General features: G+C 54.6%; 1 protein-coding gene across 13 annotated transcripts in view; it reads left to right on the top strand.

Annotated features, from left to right (window-relative positions):
* Arhgef2 (Rho/Rac guanine nucleotide exchange factor 2) overlaps window positions 1-17,752 on the top strand; it is a 54,733-nt gene that overhangs the window by 19,249 nt on the left and 17,732 nt on the right. For 6 of the 13 annotated variants that reach the window (XM_045138115.1, XM_045138113.1, XM_045138112.1 and 3 more), the window contains 8 exons: window positions 9,724-9,868; window positions 11,988-12,055; window positions 12,328-12,391; window positions 13,446-13,575; window positions 14,067-14,176; window positions 14,295-14,441; window positions 15,254-15,504; window positions 15,714-15,839. In XM_045138115.1, the coding sequence (XP_044994050.1) occupies window positions 9,724-9,868; window positions 11,988-12,055; window positions 12,328-12,391; window positions 13,446-13,575; window positions 14,067-14,176; window positions 14,295-14,441; window positions 15,254-15,504; window positions 15,714-15,839 (1,041 nt within the window). Of the gene's footprint in view, window positions 1-668; window positions 825-2,412; window positions 2,863-9,373; window positions 9,498-9,723; window positions 9,869-11,987; window positions 12,056-12,327; window positions 12,392-13,445; window positions 13,576-14,066; window positions 14,177-14,294; window positions 14,442-15,253; window positions 15,505-15,713; window positions 15,840-17,752 lie in introns of those variants that run through there. The other 7 variants (XM_004667262.2, XM_045138120.1, XM_045138114.1 and 4 more) reach the window with 5 other exon arrangements.

The raw sequence follows: 17,752 nt of genomic DNA, 5'->3' as shown, positions 1-17,752 counted from the left end.
GGAGGAGGTTGGGGTTGGGGTCCGCTGGCCCAGGGCGCACTGGTTCTGGAGTAGCTCTTGGGTGAGGTGGCTGCAAGGGTGGAACGGCGAAGTGGCAGACTGGCCCTTCACAGCCCTGGGCCAGGCCAGGCCCCAGCTCCCAAAGTCTGTTTATTTTTTCAACCGTTTGAGCAGAGACCCTGGAGTAGAGCCAAGGGGGGCGGGAGAGGCCTCTTTTTTTTTTTTTTTTTTGAAAGCATGGAAATTTGGTTCCACCCCCAAAAGGGAAAGCCATGGGGAACTGGGGAGCATACCTGTGGGGGCGTTTAGGGAAAGGTTCTCTGGTTCTTTTTTTTTTTTCCACCAATGGGGGAGCTGAAAGTCCAGATACCTGGGATCTTGTGCCCTGCTTTTTTTCTTTTTTCCATACAGGCTCTTCCACCCTGGGGCTGGCTGTGGACCGGGGATTGGGGATCTGGTTGGGGTGGGGGGGCTGAGGGGGTGGATCTGAGGGCGCCCAGAGGCCACCGAGGAGGGCGGTTGTCAGTTTGGGCCGGTCGGAAGGGGAGGGCCACCTCCGGAAAGCTGTGGTTACGGAAGGGGGGAGTTGGTTCTTGGCCAACAAACCCTAGATTCCCCTCTCCCCCCCTCCCCCAAGCGCACCAGCTGTCTCCTTTCTTTTTATACTGTAGTGGGAAGGAGAGGGGGCCCCGCTGGAAATGAGATTATTTGAGGAGCATGGTCTGCCCTGGTACCTGCGGGGGGGATGGGTCGGGGCCCAGTCCGCCGCTCCATTCCTGGACTCCTGCCTGACTGAGAACCACCCCACCGGAGGAGGAATTTAAGTATAGCCTCCCCACTTCTCCTTCCCTCCCTCAGAAGCTTTCTCTGCACCTCCAGGCTTCCCTTTCCTCTTCACTCTGTCTCTGCTCTCCCAGGCTGTCAGGCCTCCACCCCCCCCCCCCATCCTACCTCCTCATGCCCCAGCCCGAAGCCTCCCTCTCCCTCTTCACGCCCCTGCGCATCCTTCCCTTCTTTCCTGAGCTCTGACCTCTATGGCTCTGCCCTTGCCTGCCTCACAGGGACCAGAGGTCCAGCAGTGGCTCGGGAGGTGGTGGGTGGGGGGCTCTCCAGGACCCTAGAGCTGGAATATGGTGGAGGGCAGGTGGAGGGGCCCCGGCTTTGTTCTGACTACGGGAGAGGTGGTCGGCTTTGTGTGCACGGCCAGGAGGGCTGGTGAACTGGGGAGCGGAGGCCAGAGCACTGGCCGTGGAGAGGGCCCTGTGGGGAGGCTGAGACTTTTGAACACATTGAGAAAGATTCTAGGGGTCACGGAGGTTAAGGAAAGCACCCAGAAGCGGGGGAGGGGGTAAGACCAGGGTGGGGAAAGGGGGCTGAAGGCATGAGGAAGCCGTGCTGCAGGGTTGGATGGGGTGTAGGGAAAGATCTGGGGGGGGGGAGCCTGAGGAGGGTCTGATCTTAATCCCACTAGCTCTGGAACTGTGACCTTGGGCTAGAGGGGAACGAGTCTGAGTATATGATTGCTGTGTGCACATGCTACCTGTGTGTGCTTGTCTATGGCCCTAAATGCTTTTTTCATTTTGTGAGAATATCATGTGTCTCAGGCTGGCATTAGACATGCTATATAGTAGAGGATGACCTTGAACTCCTGCTCCTCCTTGCCTACATGAGATTATAGGAGTGTACTACCACACCTGAGTTATGTGGTGCTAGAGGCTGAACTCAAGGTCACGCACAGTGGGCGGGCAGCCGCTCTGTCCACTGAAGCGCAGTCCTGGGGTGCTCTTTGAGACAGTGGTCACCGGAGCAGGGAGCTCATGTTTTCTGAATATGAGGAAGTAGTTATATTTTTAGCTTCAGCCTCCAAGTTGAAGTATTAGGAACAGAGTGAGTGGATGGGTCAAGGTTTCTGGAGCTGGTAGAGAAGAAGGCTGAGGGCTGGAGAGATGGATTAGCCGTTGAGGCGCTTGCCTGCAAAGCCTAAGGACCCATGTTTGATTCCCCAGTACCCATGTAAGCTAGATGCACAAGGGGGGGCACACTGGAATTCGTTTGCAGTGGCTGGAGGCCGTGGCACACCCATTCTCTCCCTCTCCCTCTCTCTCTTTCTCTTTCTCTCTCAAATAAATACATAAAGTATATTTAAAGAGAGAGAAAGGCTGAGAGGAGCTGGCTGGACTCTTCTGGGTTGTTTGGGTCTCCTTGGGGGAGAGGGAGGGGGAGGGAAGGGCTTCAGGCAACAGCTGCCCCTTCCCAACTCAACGGGCCTGCCCTGTGCCAGGAGGGCAGGGAGTCCTGGCACGGCTATTGTTCACTTGCACAAACGCCCGTCTGTTTGCGTGTCTGTTTGCATCGGGCCCTCTCTTCCTTTCTCTGCCATTTTTTTTTTCTCCTGGCTCAGCAGGTGTGGCATGGTGGGGAGGCAGGCTGGGGTCCAAGGTCCCTGGGTGTCGGTGTTCCTAGCCTGATTTGGTGCCTCTGTCCCGCTTCACCATGGTGCATCCTCACTGCCCAGCGTCTCATTCGTCTCCCTGCTGTGAGCATTAAGAGCCCCTGCGCGTTCAGGGATGTCTTCCTGTTGTCTCTGTGCTTGGCGTGAGCGGTTCCCTTTGGCCTTCCTTCTGTCTTCATCCCATCCCTGAAGGAGCAAGGCCTGGCAGGGGCCATTCCAAGTCCTTCTCCTTGGTCCCACGGTGAGGAGCCCTTCCCCTGTCCATTTCCTAGTCCGGTATCTTTCCCCCGCGGTGGTCACACTGAGAACCAGGCCTGAGCCTGGTGTGTTCTGACGCGCTGTTAGGACCAGCGCTGGAGCGCTGAAATATGAGGATTGCCCGCAATCCCAGCTCTCAGGAGACTTCTGAAGTAAGAGAACTGCCTTGACTTCCAGGTCAGCCTGGGCTAGAGTGAGACCCTGTCTTAAAGAAACAAAAGCACAAAGGACCCCCCCCAAAAAAAAAAAAGTCTTATGTCTACTAGGTACTCTGTCACTAAAGCCACAGCCACCCTTCATAGCCAGTGACCCTCATCTGCAGTGTCCACAACTGAGCCACAGGCCTCTGGGTCTCTTCAAGACCCCAGGGTCTGCACAGAGGTCTTGGGAAAGAGGCTGCTTCAGGTCGTGAGCTGAGGTGATGTTTTGGTACCTTGGGACCTGCCCAGAGGCCTGGGTGTAGACTTCCTTGATGGGCAGACAAGGCCCTGAAAGACAAGGGCACTGAGAGCTGAGGCCATGTAAGCGACGCTCTGGCTCTGGGTGGTTCTGCCAGGCCCTGTAGCGCCCTTGGAAGCCAGAGTCCAGGTCAGGCGTGTCCTTACGCATGTCATTTCTGCGTGCCAGCCCAGGAAGCCAGATGGAGAGGACTGAGGGAGACCTTTCAGCTTCTCAGCAGTCGGTTCCAGGCCCCCTAACAAGATCTGGTGTGACCGTGGAAGGAAGGTTTGGGTTCATGTGACCCTCCTGGTGTCAGGTCGGATGAAGTAGCAGAGAGAGTGGGAGAGCTTTAAGAGGGAGAGGAGCCGGGCGCGATCCCTGCACTCAGGAGGCAGAGGTAGGAGGATCGCAGAGAGTTCAAGGCTACCCTGAGACTCCATAGGCCAGCCTGGGCTAGAGCAAGACCCTACCTCAAAAAAACAAAGAGGGAAAGGAGAGACAGAGAAGGCTGACAACTCTGAGGCTCTGGTAGGGAGTGGGGGGCAAAAGGGGCCCCTGAGCAGGGGTGTTACCAAGACCTTATGTCTCTGTTTTGCTCCCTCATTCCTTTCATTTCTAAAAATGTGTTAGGGGCTGGAGAGATGGATTAGTAGTTAAAGTGCTTGCCTGTGAAACTTAAGGACCGAGGTCCAATTCCCCAGGACCCACGTAAGCCAGATGCAGAAGGTGGTGCATGCTTCTGGGAGTTTGCAGTGCCCGGAGGCCCTGGTGCACCCATTCCCTCCCTCCCTTCCTGTCTCCCTCGCTCCCTCCCTCCCCCCCCAATAAATAAGTGGGGCTGGGTGTGGTGGCACACGCCTTTAATCTCAGCATTTGGGAGCCTGAGGTTGGAGGACCGCTGTGAGCTTAAGGCCACCTGAAGACTACATAGTGAGTTCCAGGTCAGCTTGAGCCAAAGTGAAATCCTACCTCAAAAAAAATTTTTTTTTAAATTAAAAAAGAAAGTTTTGGGTGCCTGCTGTGTTCAAGGTGGTGTGCTGGTTGTGTTTATTTGTCATGTGTGGTACGTGGGGAGTGTGCACATGTGTGTCCTGTGTGCACACAGGTGGAGACCAGAGGAGGATATCGGGTGTCCCCCATTACTTACACACACACTCCCTCGAGACTGAGCTACTCTTTTCATGAGCCCCAGCAACTCTCAATCTCTCTCTCTTTTTTCTATTTTTTTCAAGGTAGGGTCTCACTCTAGCACAGGCTGACCTGGCATTCACTGCGTAGTCTCAGGGCGGCCTCGAACTCATGGTGATCCTCCTATCTCTTGGGCTGAAAGGCATGTGCCGCCACACCCGGCTCCCAGCAGTTCTCTAGTCTGCTCCCACAGGACTGGGGTCACGGAGGATCTTAGATCCTCACGCTTTCTTGTCACGTGCTCTTACCTGCTGAGCCGTCTCCCGAGGCTCCCTCCTCCCTGCCCTTTTGAAATCAGGGCCTTGTAGTCTCTTAAAGCCCAGGCTGCCTTGAACTCCTGATCCTCTTGTCTTGACCCCCCACGTCCTTGGATTGTAGGCACGTGCTCTTTTTTTTTGTTTTTTTTTTTTTTGCATTGCTGGCGATTGAGCCCAAGGTCTGTGTGTGCTCACTTAAAAATATTATTTGTTTATTATTTGTTTGAGAGACAGAGAAAGAAAGATGTAGAGAGAATGGGTGTGCTAGGGCCTCTAGCCGCTGTAAATGAACTCCAGATGTGTGCGCCCCCTTGTGCATCTGGTTTATGTGGGTCCTGGGGAATTGAACTGGGGTCCTTTGGCTTTGCAGGCAGTCACCTTAACTGCTAAGCCATCTATCTTCCCAGCCCTGTGTTCACTTAATCTGTGATGTTGCACTGGCTTGGATAACAGCAGTGAGCAAGGATGACTCCTTAGGGAGTTTTGTAAGAAAGAGGCAGGAAGACATCCAGTACTGGACAGTAGACACTGGGCCCAGCAGGAAGGGTCCTGAGTACCGGCATGGGCCGTTGTTTCTCTCCCTGTTGTACTGGGATTGAACCCAATGCTTCATGCGTGCTATACACTTGACCACTGAGCAGCATAACCTGCCCTTTTACAGGTTTTATTTTGAAGGCTGGGGCGATGGCTTAGCAGTTAAATTGCTTGGCTGCAAAGCCTAACGACCCAGGTTCGATTCTCCAATACGTACATAATGCAGATGCACGTAATGGCACATACATCTGGAAGTTATTTGCAATGGATGAAGGCCCTGGTGTGCCTATGAGTATTATTATTATTATTATTTTTAAAGTTTTAAAGCCTTCCAGAAAAAGAGCCGGGAGTGGTGGTGCATGCCTTTAATCTCAGCAGAGGTAGGAGGATCACTGAGCGTTTGAGGCCCCCCTGAGACTACATAGTGAATTCCAGGTCAGCCTGAACTAGAGTGAGACCCTACCTTGAAAACACAACAACAACAACAAAAAGGTTTTATTTTGAGATAGTCTCACTAAGATGTTCGTGTTAACTTTGAATGTGCCATCTTCTTGCCGCAGCATCCCAGATTGCTCCTAAGTAGGCTTTGTGCTACCTACCACCCCTGCCTGTGACAGACAGGTCTCCTGAGGGACAGATTGGGACGTGGAGGTAGATAGTTGTAGTGCTTGGTGGTGCGTATGTGGTGGAGTGAACCAAACCAGCCCACTGAGACAGGCGCCGGGGACCCGGTGTCAGTCCATCCCTAGCAGCCTGAGCCCTGGGGCAGGCTCAGGCCAGCCATCCTGGAGACAATAGTGCTAGGCGGTGCCGGGGCTGCGAGCTGCGCCTGAGCCGGGATGTGCTGCTGCGGCTGCTGTGGCTGCTGCCCGCTGCTGCTGGCCCACCTTGAGCGGGGGCCCGACCCACCCAGGGTGAGTGTCAGGGCCCAGAGTGCCTGAGCTGTGGAGAACATTGGTGCCGAGAGGGGCAGGGCCACCATAGCCCCCTTCTCGGTCTCCAGTCCTCTCTCTTCCGTCAGAACTGTCCAGGCAGGTGAGTACAGAGAGCCATGCAGAAAGGGGGCTTGTGGCAGCCATAGAGTGGATAAGAGAGAGAAAGGGAGAGGGAGGGAATGGGCGCACAAGGGCCTCTGGCCACTGCAAAGGAATTCTAGATGCATGTGCCGCCTTGTGCATCAGGCTAACGTGGGTCCTGGGGAATCGAACCAAGCTCCTTAAGCTTTGTAGGCAAGCTAAGTCATCTCCCCAGCCCCGCTTGTTTGCTTTTAATTCAATTGTAAACACTCATCCTTTCAACTTGTGTACAAGAAGGCTTGTGTGGGCAGAGAGAGAGAGTCTGTGGTGTGATGGCTGATGGTGTAGACTTGGCCTGTGAGATTCCGCAAGGTGAACTTGAGATGACTGATCTACAAACATTGTTGGTTAAGGAGCCGCACCTTCTTGGAAGATGGCCGGGGATTAGGCCAAAACGGGAGACTTCTAGTCATTCAGCTGAGCGGTAACCAGTGAGAAAGAAAAGAGGCTCCTATGTCAGAGGCTGGAGTCTGAGTTGGGGGAAGGGGTCTAAGGGAGGGAAGGGAGGCCACATGTAGTGGAGGAGGAGGAGAAGCAAGGCTAGCTGAGAAAAGGAAGGCAGAGGTGGCAGTGCAGAGGAGGGAGTGCCTGGGCCCAAAAGGGAGGACGTGGGGAGAAGCGAGGAGACTGGGTGGAAAGGAGAAGCTGGCCTGGACCTCTCAGCACATGTCTGCTCTCCCAGCCCTCTGCAGGCTGAGGGAGGAGGCGCTCCCGAGAGTTCGAGGCCAGCCCGGAGCTAGCTACACAGTGAGTTCCAGGTCAGCAAGAACCACAGAGAGAGAGAGAGAATGATAGAGAGAGAGAGAGAGAATGATAGAGAGAGAGAGAGAGAGGGAGAGAGAAGGGAACATGAGGGGAGGAAGATCATGGAATGATCTTTAGACCTCTGGTGTCTGTACATCCTCAGGCCTCCCCAGTTGAGGAGGGCCAGGAGAGAAGGACTTTAATCACCAGGACACCCCAGGGCACTGCAGCCCAGTGCCCTGTGGCCCTGGAGCTATTGACTCAGAGCTTGCACACTTCTCTTTTTCTTCTCTGCCTGAGCCCTGGCTCCATTCCCACCCTGCCTGCAAGTGTGCCAGGCACTCTGGCCAGCTGCAGGCCAGGCTCTGCTCCTCAGGCCGAGGACTGCCCACTCAGCTGTATTTCTCAGTCCCGGGGCCCCGGGCATCCTCAGGGTGCTCTCGAACTTTGGAGGCAAGGGCACCTTGAAGGGGATGGTCAGTTTCTAGTTCTGCGTGGTCCTCTAAGAGTGGGGGGGTAGGGAGAAGTCCACACCTTAGGTAACAACTAAGGAAGATCTTAGAACAAGTGGGAAGAACTATGTCATTCTCTTTTGACCATTTTAGGGTTTTTTTTTTTTTTTGGACGGGGGTGGGGAGAGGCATAGGTTTTTGAGGTAGGGGCTCACTGTAGCCCAGGCTGACCTGAAATTCACTATGGAGTCTTAGGCTGGCCTCGAACTCACGGCAATCCTCCTACCTCTGCCTCCCGAGTGCTGGGATTAAAGGCGTGCACCACCACAGCCAGCCACCCTTTTTTTTTTTTTTTTTTTTTTTGAGGCAGGGTCTCATCAACTTCATTTCAGACTCACTGTAGCCAGGTATAACCTTGAAGTCTGTGCGTGAGGATAAATGTATATGTGTATGTATGGGTATGTGCATGGGTGTGTTTGTGGGGTCAGGGTAGGCGCTGGTTGTCTTTCTCAGTCACTCAACATCTTTTTTTTTTGCAAAGTAGCGTCTCTGTAGTCCTTGGCTGGCCTCAACCTCACAGTGATCCTTTTATCTCTGCCTCTTGAGTACACTACATCCAGCCTTTTATATGTATTTTGTAGTTATTTATTTTTGTTTTTCGAGGTAGGGTCTCCCTCTAGCCCAGGCTGACCTGAAATTTTCTATGTAGTCTCAGGGTGGCTTTGAACTCACAGCGATTCTCCTACCTCTGCCTCCCCAATGCTGGGATTAAAGGCGTGTGCCACCACGCACCAGGCTCAGCCTTTTACTTTTAATATTTTATTTATTTATTTGAGTTGAGGAGGGCACCAAGGCCTCCAGCCACTGCAAATGAACTCCAGATGCATGCACCACCTTGTTCATGTGGCTTACTGGGGAATTGAACCTGGGTCCTTTGGCCTTGCAGACAGTTGCCTTAACCACTAAGCCCTTCCTCCAGCCCTTGTCTTTTCACCTTCTTGGGCTTTTGGGGACGTTCAAAGACTTGAAGAGGGACAGAAAAGAGGCAAGGAGAATGGCTTGACTTGCAGAGGCTACAAGAAGTGGGGGGGAAGCCTAGAAGGAGAAGGCCTATAGGGGTGTGCAAGAGGGGACGCAACGCGGTGTGCAAGAGGGGACGCAACGCTGTGTGCCTCAGCTTTGAAGAGCTGGAGGTTAGATGTCAGCAGGCATTGATTGAGATAGGAAGACCACTTGGGTGAGGAGCTGTTGAGGGCACTCTGAGGGTTTGTCCGGGAAGGACAGCTTGAGTGTCGGAAAGGGTCAGTTGCAGCTGGGCGTGGCAGTGCAGGCCTTTAATCCCAGCACTCAGGAGGCAGAGGTAGGAGGATCGCCATGAGTTCAAGGCCACCCTGAGACTCCATAGTGAATTCTAGGCCAGCCTGGGCTAGAGTGAAACCCTACCTCCAAAAAAACATACAACAACAAAAAAAGTTGAATTGCAGGGGACATTTTTCTTCTGGGCCAGCCAAGCTGGCTAGCTGATTTCCTTCCTTAGACGTCCCAGAGAAGAGGAGTGAGCTGAGGCCAAAATCTGCAACTCCCCCCGCCACACACACACAATCTGGGGATCTGTGTTGGTCACAGAGCCTCCAGGGAGAGGTCTCCAGGGGCTTGGCTTGAGTGGGAGTTAGAAGAGCTAAAAGTTTGGGGTTTTAACTTGGGGGGTTGGAGTGGCTGTGGAGGCATTCCGCCTTTCTAGCCAATCTAATAAGGGGATGTCCTGCCCTCCTATCCCTGCATGGCGTATGTCCGTCCCGTCCCCCCCCAAGAGCTGCCACAGAGACAGCAGCTCCAACACGGTTGTCATGGTTATGAGAGGAGCTAACACCCCATAGATTGGAAACGCTAGTGAGCTGGCACCCTCTGTTTCGCCTGCTCTCCCCTCCTCTCCCTCTCCCCCCCCCCCAACCCCGCGCATCTCCCCCCCAGCACTGAGAACGTACCGCAGCCCGGGGGCGAGCAGAGCTAGGGCTTGGAGGTGGAGTGAGGACGCGCAGATCCAGAGCTAGGCAAGATGAGTGGCAACCGGAGGCAACCTAGCCGCCGGGGCCAGGTGGGTCAGGGCCCCCCCACCCGGAGCCCTCGGTGGGGGGGGGGGGCGACTGTCCCAGGGCCTGATCACACCTGGACAGCCACCTCTTGACACTTGTGGGCCGGCCGTGCAGTGGGAATGGCTGTCTCTGAGCCTGTGCAGGCAGACGTTTCTCCTCCGCCTCAGCTTGTCACTCCGGACTGCAGGCACCTAGCGTTGCTTCTGTCTTTTCTCATCCCTTCTGCAGGCCCGGGAGAAGGAGAAGATGAAGGAAGCCAAGGATGCCCGCTATACCAACGGGCACCTCTTCACCACCATCTCAGTTTCCGGCATGACCATGTGCTATGCCTGCAACAAGAGCATCACAGCCAAGGAGGCGCTCATCTGCCCGAGTAAGCTGCTTGCCCTCCGAGGGCCACTCGGACTGCCATGCCACCCTCCCTTAGTCCTTCCACCCGTCCTTTCTGCCCCCCACCCCCGTGCCAGTGCACGTGTCTGGTCCCCTCCTCACGCAGGATGGTGACTGCTGGAATGTGGCATATTAGCGGGTTGCCTGGGGGCATGGGTGAGGGGAGGCTGGGAGGGCCCTCCATGCAGCTGTCACCTGCGGGGTGTCCCTCTTACTCCCTGTACAGCTGCTGAGAGAGTTAAGGGAGTTGCCTGGAGACCCTGTGGGCCTGAGTGGGCGGGTGGAGTGGGGGGGGGGAGCCGCCGGCCGCAGCTGGTTCTGCCTGTCTTCCCGGGAAGCACTGGACATTTGGATTCCAGATTCTCCTGTGTGTCGCCTGTTTGGTGGGGGGGGGGGGGGTTCTGAGGACAGGATGAGGTTAGGCCCTCTGTCTGTATCTTGAAGCTCTAGTCTGATTAGCCCCTGAAAAAAGAAATACATGTGTGTGATGGGAGCCCGGGCTCCAAACTCTCACCTTGACTCAAGCGGGATCGCCAGGAATTCCTGCCTCCCGGTGTAGACAGGGTCAGCTCAGCCGGCCTCCCCTCGGTCTCCCTCTAATTAGACCAGGATGGGGTTGTTGGGACCCTCACCTCAACCAAGCCTCGAGCCTCCAAATCCCTATAGAACTGGGGACAGGGACCCCGCGGAAAAGAGCCACTGAGACCTGCCTTCCTACTTCTTCAGTGTTTGGTGTAAATCTAGGAGGGTGAAGAGGGAACCCCAATCTAGATTCCTCTCTAGACCTGACAAAATACCCAATCCAGAAGCTTGTTGCCAGGGGAACTGGGGAGGCAGGCGGCACTATTTTGAGAGCAGGTGGAAAGCGGAGGTTCGATCCAGAGACACTAGGTGTTGAGGATAGGAACAGGGGGGAGGGGTTGGTGCTGCTTCAGCGCCCCCCCCCCCTTCTGTCTGCCCCCTCCACCCCACCCTGCGCGCCTTGTATTTGTGGAAGTGAGCGTGGTGCTAGGCATTGTCTGGAGGTTAGCAGTTTCCTGTAGTGTTTGGCAGGGCCAGGGAGGCTGGAGAGGGCCAAGGGGCCGAGAGCATGTCCATCAGTCAGTAAGGGGACAGCCCCAGCCCCATGCCTGGGCTTGCCTCGTCCTTCCTCCTCTTCTCCCCTACTCCACGGCAAGGTGAGACAGGATGGGTGGAGGAGGGACAGATGGCGTGTAGGACTTCCTGGGCTTGGAAGGGAGAACGCAACCTGACTGGAATTGATTCAGGAGTCTGCCAGGCCGGGCAGGAAAGGGTGTGGGCACCCAGCCATTGAAATGCTCTAGGCTCAGCCAGAAGCCACTGGCAAACACATGGGGATTGTGGCTTCGGACTCAGGCACGTCTGAGTTTAAATATATTACTTATTTATTTGAGGGGGTGGGCAGAGAAGGGGCACACCAGGGCCTCCAGCCACTGCAAACAAACACCGGACACGTGTGCCACCTTGTGCATGTGGCTTACGTGGGTCCTGGGGGATTGAACCTGGGTCCGTAGGCTCTGCAGCAAGTACCTTAACTGCTGAGCCACCTCCAGCCCCACATCTGAGTTGAAATCCCAGCTGTGCGTCAGCTGGGTGGCCTGGGCTGGTGAATAAATTGTCCAGGACAAAGTCTTCTCCCATAAAAAAAAAGAGGGCAAGTGGGTCTGCCTGCTGAGGGTTGCAGGGTGAGTGAGCAGAGCACATTTCCCCAGGGCGCAGGGAATGCTGAGTCGGCCTGTCTGCCTCACGGGCACCTTCTGGTGTCTGTGGGAGTCCAGAGCCCGCCTGCCAGCCTCACCTCCTGTGCCTCTCCAGCTCTTCCCTTGCAGCAGTCAGGACCCTTGTTGCTCTGGTCCTGTCTCAGGCTAGCTTTGGTTAGGATTACCCAACCACATCCCTTCCACTTCATTTCCTGTTTGAAGGAAGAGAGAGAGAGGAGACCTGGGGCTGGGCTGGGGGTATGGCTGAGAATTCTGGGAAGGAAGGAGAGTGTCTGAGGAGTGGATGTGTAGCCAGGGGGAGTTGTGTGTGTGTGCTGCCGTGCCACCCCCCCTTCACCTTCTCTACCCCACCCCCCCCAGCCTGCAATGTGACCATCCACAACCGCTGTAAAGACACCCTGGCCAACTGCACCAAGGTCAAGCAGAAGGTGAGGCCGCAGGGCGGGCGGGGGGCTGGGGGAGAGTGCAGGAGTCGCGTGCCGCCTGCACGCCCTGCCACCGCGCCCTACCTTGTCTTCCTCACCCCCCTCTTCTCACCGTGGGGCGCCTCAGGCCCGCCGCTGGAGTTTAAGGCCACGGCGCTTGAGTTTAGTCACCCTCTTGCCCTTAGCCGTAGGGCCAGCTTTGCCCCTCGGGGAGGGGGTGACCCTTGGGTGACAGCTGTCTTGATGACTCCTCTGCTCTCTTCCCTGCCTCGCAGCAACAGAAAGCTGCCTTGCTGAAGAACAACACCGCCTTGCAGTCCGTCTCTCTCCGAAGTAAGAGTGAGTACTGGAGGGTCAGTGGCCTTCCCTGAAAACTGGAAGGAACTAAAGAGTTCATAACTGTCCCTAAAGCACTCAGGCAATAAAGAAACAACAGAGGCATTGGGCCGCATTAAGCCTGACACCTTCCCTGACTGCTGTACTCCCCTTAGCCTAGATGGCCTTGAAGGACCAGGGACCATCTGAGTGTCCTCCCTTAGACATTCCTGGCTGAAGAAGCCTGTTCTGAACAAGGACACACACAGCCTCAAATTTCTTATCCACCGCACCTGGTACAGCCTGATTCTTAGGATCCTCCTCATAAGTTCGCACCCCAGCCTGGCCCAGGGCTTCAGCCTTCATCCCCCAGAAAGCCTGTTGCCCCTCACTGCTCCTCTCAGTAAACAGTCTGTAGAGATCAGGTCCGGTGTTCTCTTTTGCTTTTCTCTCATACTTTCCTTACAGTAGTATTGGAGGGTTCCCCGCCCCTTGGCACCAGGCTGCTGAGCCCGTGGGCTCTGCTGCCCCCATGAGGTCATACCTGGGCATATTCTTAGTCTTAGCGGCAGGACCGAAGAATCCAGTGGATTAGGTGCAGACTGGGATGGCTGGTCAGCTGAGTCTGGCCACATCTATAGAGTTACTGTCAGTTAGATACACTGCGCTTAGGGAGTGTTGATGGCAGCGGATCAAGTGTCAGTTCAGAAAGCGGGGTGCAGGCTGGCCATGGTGGCACACGCCTTTTAATCCCAGTACTCGGGAGGCAGAGGTAGGAGGATCAGTGAGAATTCAAGGGCACCCTGAGACTACAGAGTGAATTCCAGGTCAGCCTGAGCTAGAGTGAGACCTTACCTCAAAAAACAAAAGCCACCACACAAAAAAAGAATAAACTGTTTATGAATGCTGCAGGATGATACCAGTGTAAGGTGGCACCCATGGGGTCATGTTGCCATCTTCTTTCAGCTAGAGAGGGGCTCAGGGTGGGCCCGAGGGTCGGCCTCCATTGTCGTTGAGAAGCCGGCGAGGCCAGAGGCCTGGGGAGTTTGATTCTTGCCTGCCGGGCCTCTCCCCACAGCAGCCACCCGGGAGCGGCCAACCTCTGCCATCTACCCTTCTGACAGCTTCCGGCAGTCCCTGCTTGGCTCCCGCCGAGGCCGCTCCTCCTTGTCTCTAGCCAAGAGCGTCTCCACCACTAATATCGCTGGGTGAGCTCCCTCTTGGGTCCCGAATTCATGATCATAGACAGATGGGTAAGAATGCAGGGGAGGGGGATAGAAAGATGGCTTAGTGGTTAAGGTGTCTGCCTGCAAAGCCATAGGGTCCCAGTTCGACTCTCTAGGACCCATGTAAGCCAGATGCACAAGGGGCACATACATCTGGAGTTCATTTGCAGGGCCTCCAGGCCCTGGCACACCCATTCTCTCTCTTTCCCTCTTTCTCTATTTCAAACAAACAAATAAATAAATAAGCCCAGTTGTAAGCTGGCGTGCTGGCACACACCTTTAATCCCAACACTTGGGAGGCAGAGGTAGGAGGATCGCCTGAGTTCAAGGCCACCCAGAGTCTGATCTAGGTCAGCCTGGGCTAGAGTGAGACCCTACCTAGAAAAAAATATGCAGGGGAGCTGGCCGCCTGGGAAGGGGAAAGGGTCTCCTGCTCATGTGAGGGTGATGCCCATGGCCTGTACTTCCTTCAGACATTTCAATGATGAGTCTCCCTTGGGGCTGCGCCGGATCCTCTCCCAGTCCACAGACTCCCTCAACATGCGGAACCGAACGCTGTCCGTGGAATCCCTCATTGATGAAGGTGAGCGGATCAGAGGACTTTGCAGCATGAGTGGCTTTTGCAAGGAGCCTGGGATGCCCCCGGGCAAGGGCCCAGGCCTCAGGGCGGAGGACTCAGCTTCTTCCCACCGGTGCCCCAGGTGCAGAGGTAATCTACAGTGAGCTGATGGGTGACTTTGAGATGGATGAGAAGGACTTTGCGGCTGACTCCTGGAGCCTTGCGGTGGACGGCAGCTTCCTGCAGCAGCACAAGAAGGACGTAATGAAGCAGCAGGACGTCATCTATGGTGAGCCAGGAGCGCTGGCCCACCTACGTGGGCAGGCCTTGCTTATCTGCACCCTCCTTTGTGCCAGCTCCACCTCGCGTGGCCCTTCCTTCCTACCCACTGACCTCCAGGTCTGGCATCAGGTTGCCCCTGGGCTCCCACATCTCTCTCTCTCTCTTTATTTATTTTTATTTTTTATTTAATTTTTGGCTTTTTTCAAGGTAGGGTCTCACTCTAGCCCAGGCTGACCTGGAATTTACTATGTAGTCTCAGGGTGGCCTTGAACTCACAGTGATCCTCCTAGCTCTGCCTCCCGAGTGCCGGGATTAAAGGTGTGCGCCATCATGCTTGGCCTGGCTTTTTTTTTTTTAATTAATTAATTTTTATTTGAGACAGAGAGGGAGAGAGAGATAGAATGGGCACACCAGGGCCTCTAGCTACTGCAAATTCAGATGCATGCATCACCTTGTGCGTCTGGCTTATGTGGAACTTGGAGAATCGAACCTGGGTCCTTAGGCTTTGCAGCCAGGCTGGCCTCAAACTCCGTTATCCTGCCTTAGCCTCCAGAGTGCTGGGGTGTTTGGTAGAGCCCACCACATGCAGCTCTCAACAGGGCCTCTCTTACTCAGCACACTCTAAATCTTCACACCTCCTTCTTGCCCAACATTGTGCCGGGGACTGTGGGAAACCTAGGTAAGGCCCTAAAAGTAGTTTACAGCCGAATGGCAAGGAATAAGGAAATGCAGATGGTAACCTGGAAGGGACCAAATCCGGCCCCCACAAATCATGGCCAAGCACGAGGAGAAGGCCAAGTGTCCCACTGTCCCCCACAGAACTCATTCAGACAGAGCTGCACCACGTGAGGACCCTGAAGATCATGACGCGCCTTTTCCGCACTGGGATGCTCGAGGAGTTACATGTGGAGCCAGCAGTGGTCCAGGGCCTGTTCCCCTGCGTGGATGAGCTCAGTGACATACACACACGCTTCCTCAGCCAGCTGTTGGAGCGCCGACGCCAGTCCCTGTGTCCTGGCAGCACCCGGAACTTTGTCATCCACCGCCTGGGTGACCTGCTTATCAGCCAGGTGAGAAAAAGCGGAACCCGGCGACGTCCACTAGAGGCGAGCGCTTCTCGCCTCCGGCCGTACCGTCGTGGCTGGAAGGGAGCCAGGGAGATCCGGAGAGGAGGAAACCAACCTGTGTGGCAGGCCGGTGGTGTGCCCGGGGCGGTGTGCCCGGGGCTGAGGCGTGGCTCTGTGGGACGTGCTGATCACCTCGCTCTCCCGGCTTCTAGTTTTCGGGTCCCAGTGCGGAGCAGATGCGCAAGACCTACTCAGAATTCTGCAGTCGCCACACCAAGGCCTTGAAGCTCTATAAGGAGCTGTGTGCCCGAGACAAACGTTTCCAACAGTTCATACGGGTAAGCGGCCCTTTGCCAGCCCCCAGGCCTCTGTCAGGAGCGTCCTGTCAGAGCTGGGCCTGCATGGAGGGCAGACCCTCACCGGTCACCCTCAGGTCCCTGACCACAGCAGCCTCCCCCAGGGAAGAACTTGTTCCACTGGTTGTCCATGTACACTTTTCGTGACTTTTGTTGGGTTGGGCCTTATCACAAACCTGCAACATTCTTTTTTTGTTTGGTTGGTTTTTTTTTGTTTTTCAAGGGAGGGTCTCCCTCTAGTCCTGGCTGACCTGGAATTCACTATGTAGTCTCAGGTTGGCCTCGAACTCATGGCAATCCTATCTCTGCCTCCTGAGTGCTGGGATTAAAGGCGTGCACCACCATGCCCAGCCTGTAACATTCTTTATTGGTTTTAGAAATACACTGCTTTAATTTTTTTTTTGTTGGAGGGGGGGTTCAAGGTAGGGTCTTGCTCTAGCCTAGACTGACCTGGAATTAAATATTTTTATTTTTATTTATTTATTTGATAAAGAGGCAAGGCACAGAGAGGGAGAGAACATGGGTATACCAGGGCTTCTATCCACTGCAAACGAACTCCAGACCCATGCGCCATTTTGTGCATCTGGCTTATGTGGGTCCTAGGGAGTCGAACCTGGGTCCTTTGGCTTTGCAGGCATGCACTTTAACTGCTAAGCCATTTCTGCAGCCCCTGTTTAATTTTTTTTGTGTGTGTGTGTGAGAGTGAGAGAATTGGTGCTGCCAGGGCCTCAGCCACTGCTGTCAAACTCCAGACGTGTGCACCCCTTTGTGCGCATGTGTGACCTTACCACGCATTGCATCACTGTGTGTCTGGCTTATGTGGAACCTGGAGAGTAAAACAAGAATCCTATGCTTTGCAGGCAAGGGCCTTAACCACTAAGCCCGCCTGTTTTAAGTTTTGTTTGTTGGTTGGTTGGTATTTTTAGATAGGGTCTCACTATAGCCCAGGCTGTCCTGAAATTCATTCTATAGTCTCAGGCTGGCTTCCAAGTTGCAGTGATCCTTCTACCTCTGCCTACCGAGTGTTGGGATTAAAGGCCAACTTTGTCTTAAAGTTTTAAAAATACTTTTTTAAATATTTTGTTTATTTTTATTTATTTAAGAGCTACAGAGAGAGAGAGAGAATGGGCGTGCCAGGGCCTCCAGCCTCTGCAAACGAACTCCAGACGCGTGCTCCCCCTTGTGCATCAGGCTAACGTGGGTCCTGGGGGATCGAGCCTCAAACCGGGGTCCTTAGGCTTCACAGGCAAGCGCTTAACCGCTAAGCCATCTCTCCAGCCCCATTTTTAAAAAATAATTTTGTTTATTTATTTAAGAGTGACAGAGAGAGAGAGGGAGAGAATTGGTGCGTCAGTGGAACTCCTGATGCTTGTACCACCTGGTGGGCATGTGTGATGCGCTTGCCTCCCCTTTATGCATCTGACTTACATGGAATCTGGAGAGTCAAGCATGGGTCCTTAGGCTTCAGGCAAGTGCCTTAACTGCTAAGCCATCTGTCCAGCCCAAGCAGTTAAGGTGTTTGCCTATGAGGTCAAGTGACCTGGGTTCGATTTCCCCAGGACCCATGTAAGCCAGATGCACAAGGAGGTGCATGCATTTGGAGCTCACTTGCAGTGGCTGATGGTCCTAGTGTGCCCATTCTCTATCATTCTGTGTCTTTCTCTCTCTAAAATAAGTAAAGTAAAGTGAATAAAACTTAATTGATTACAGTAAGCAGGGAATGAGAAAGGGTGCGCCAGGGCCTCTTGCTGCTGCAGACCAACTCTAGATGCATGGGCCGGTTTGCACATCTGGCTTTTCATGGGTGCAGGGGAATGGACCCCAGCTGACAGGCTTTGCAAGCAAGCAAGCACCTTTTAGCTGCTGAGCCACATCCTCAGGCCCCAAACCTGTGC

Source organism: Jaculus jaculus, chromosome 19, assembly GCF_020740685.1.
Source record: "Jaculus jaculus isolate mJacJac1 chromosome 19, mJacJac1.mat.Y.cur, whole genome shotgun sequence".
NCBI lineage: Eukaryota > Metazoa > Chordata > Mammalia > Rodentia > Dipodidae > Jaculus > Jaculus jaculus.
This window is presented reverse-complemented; position numbering and strand designations above follow the sequence as displayed.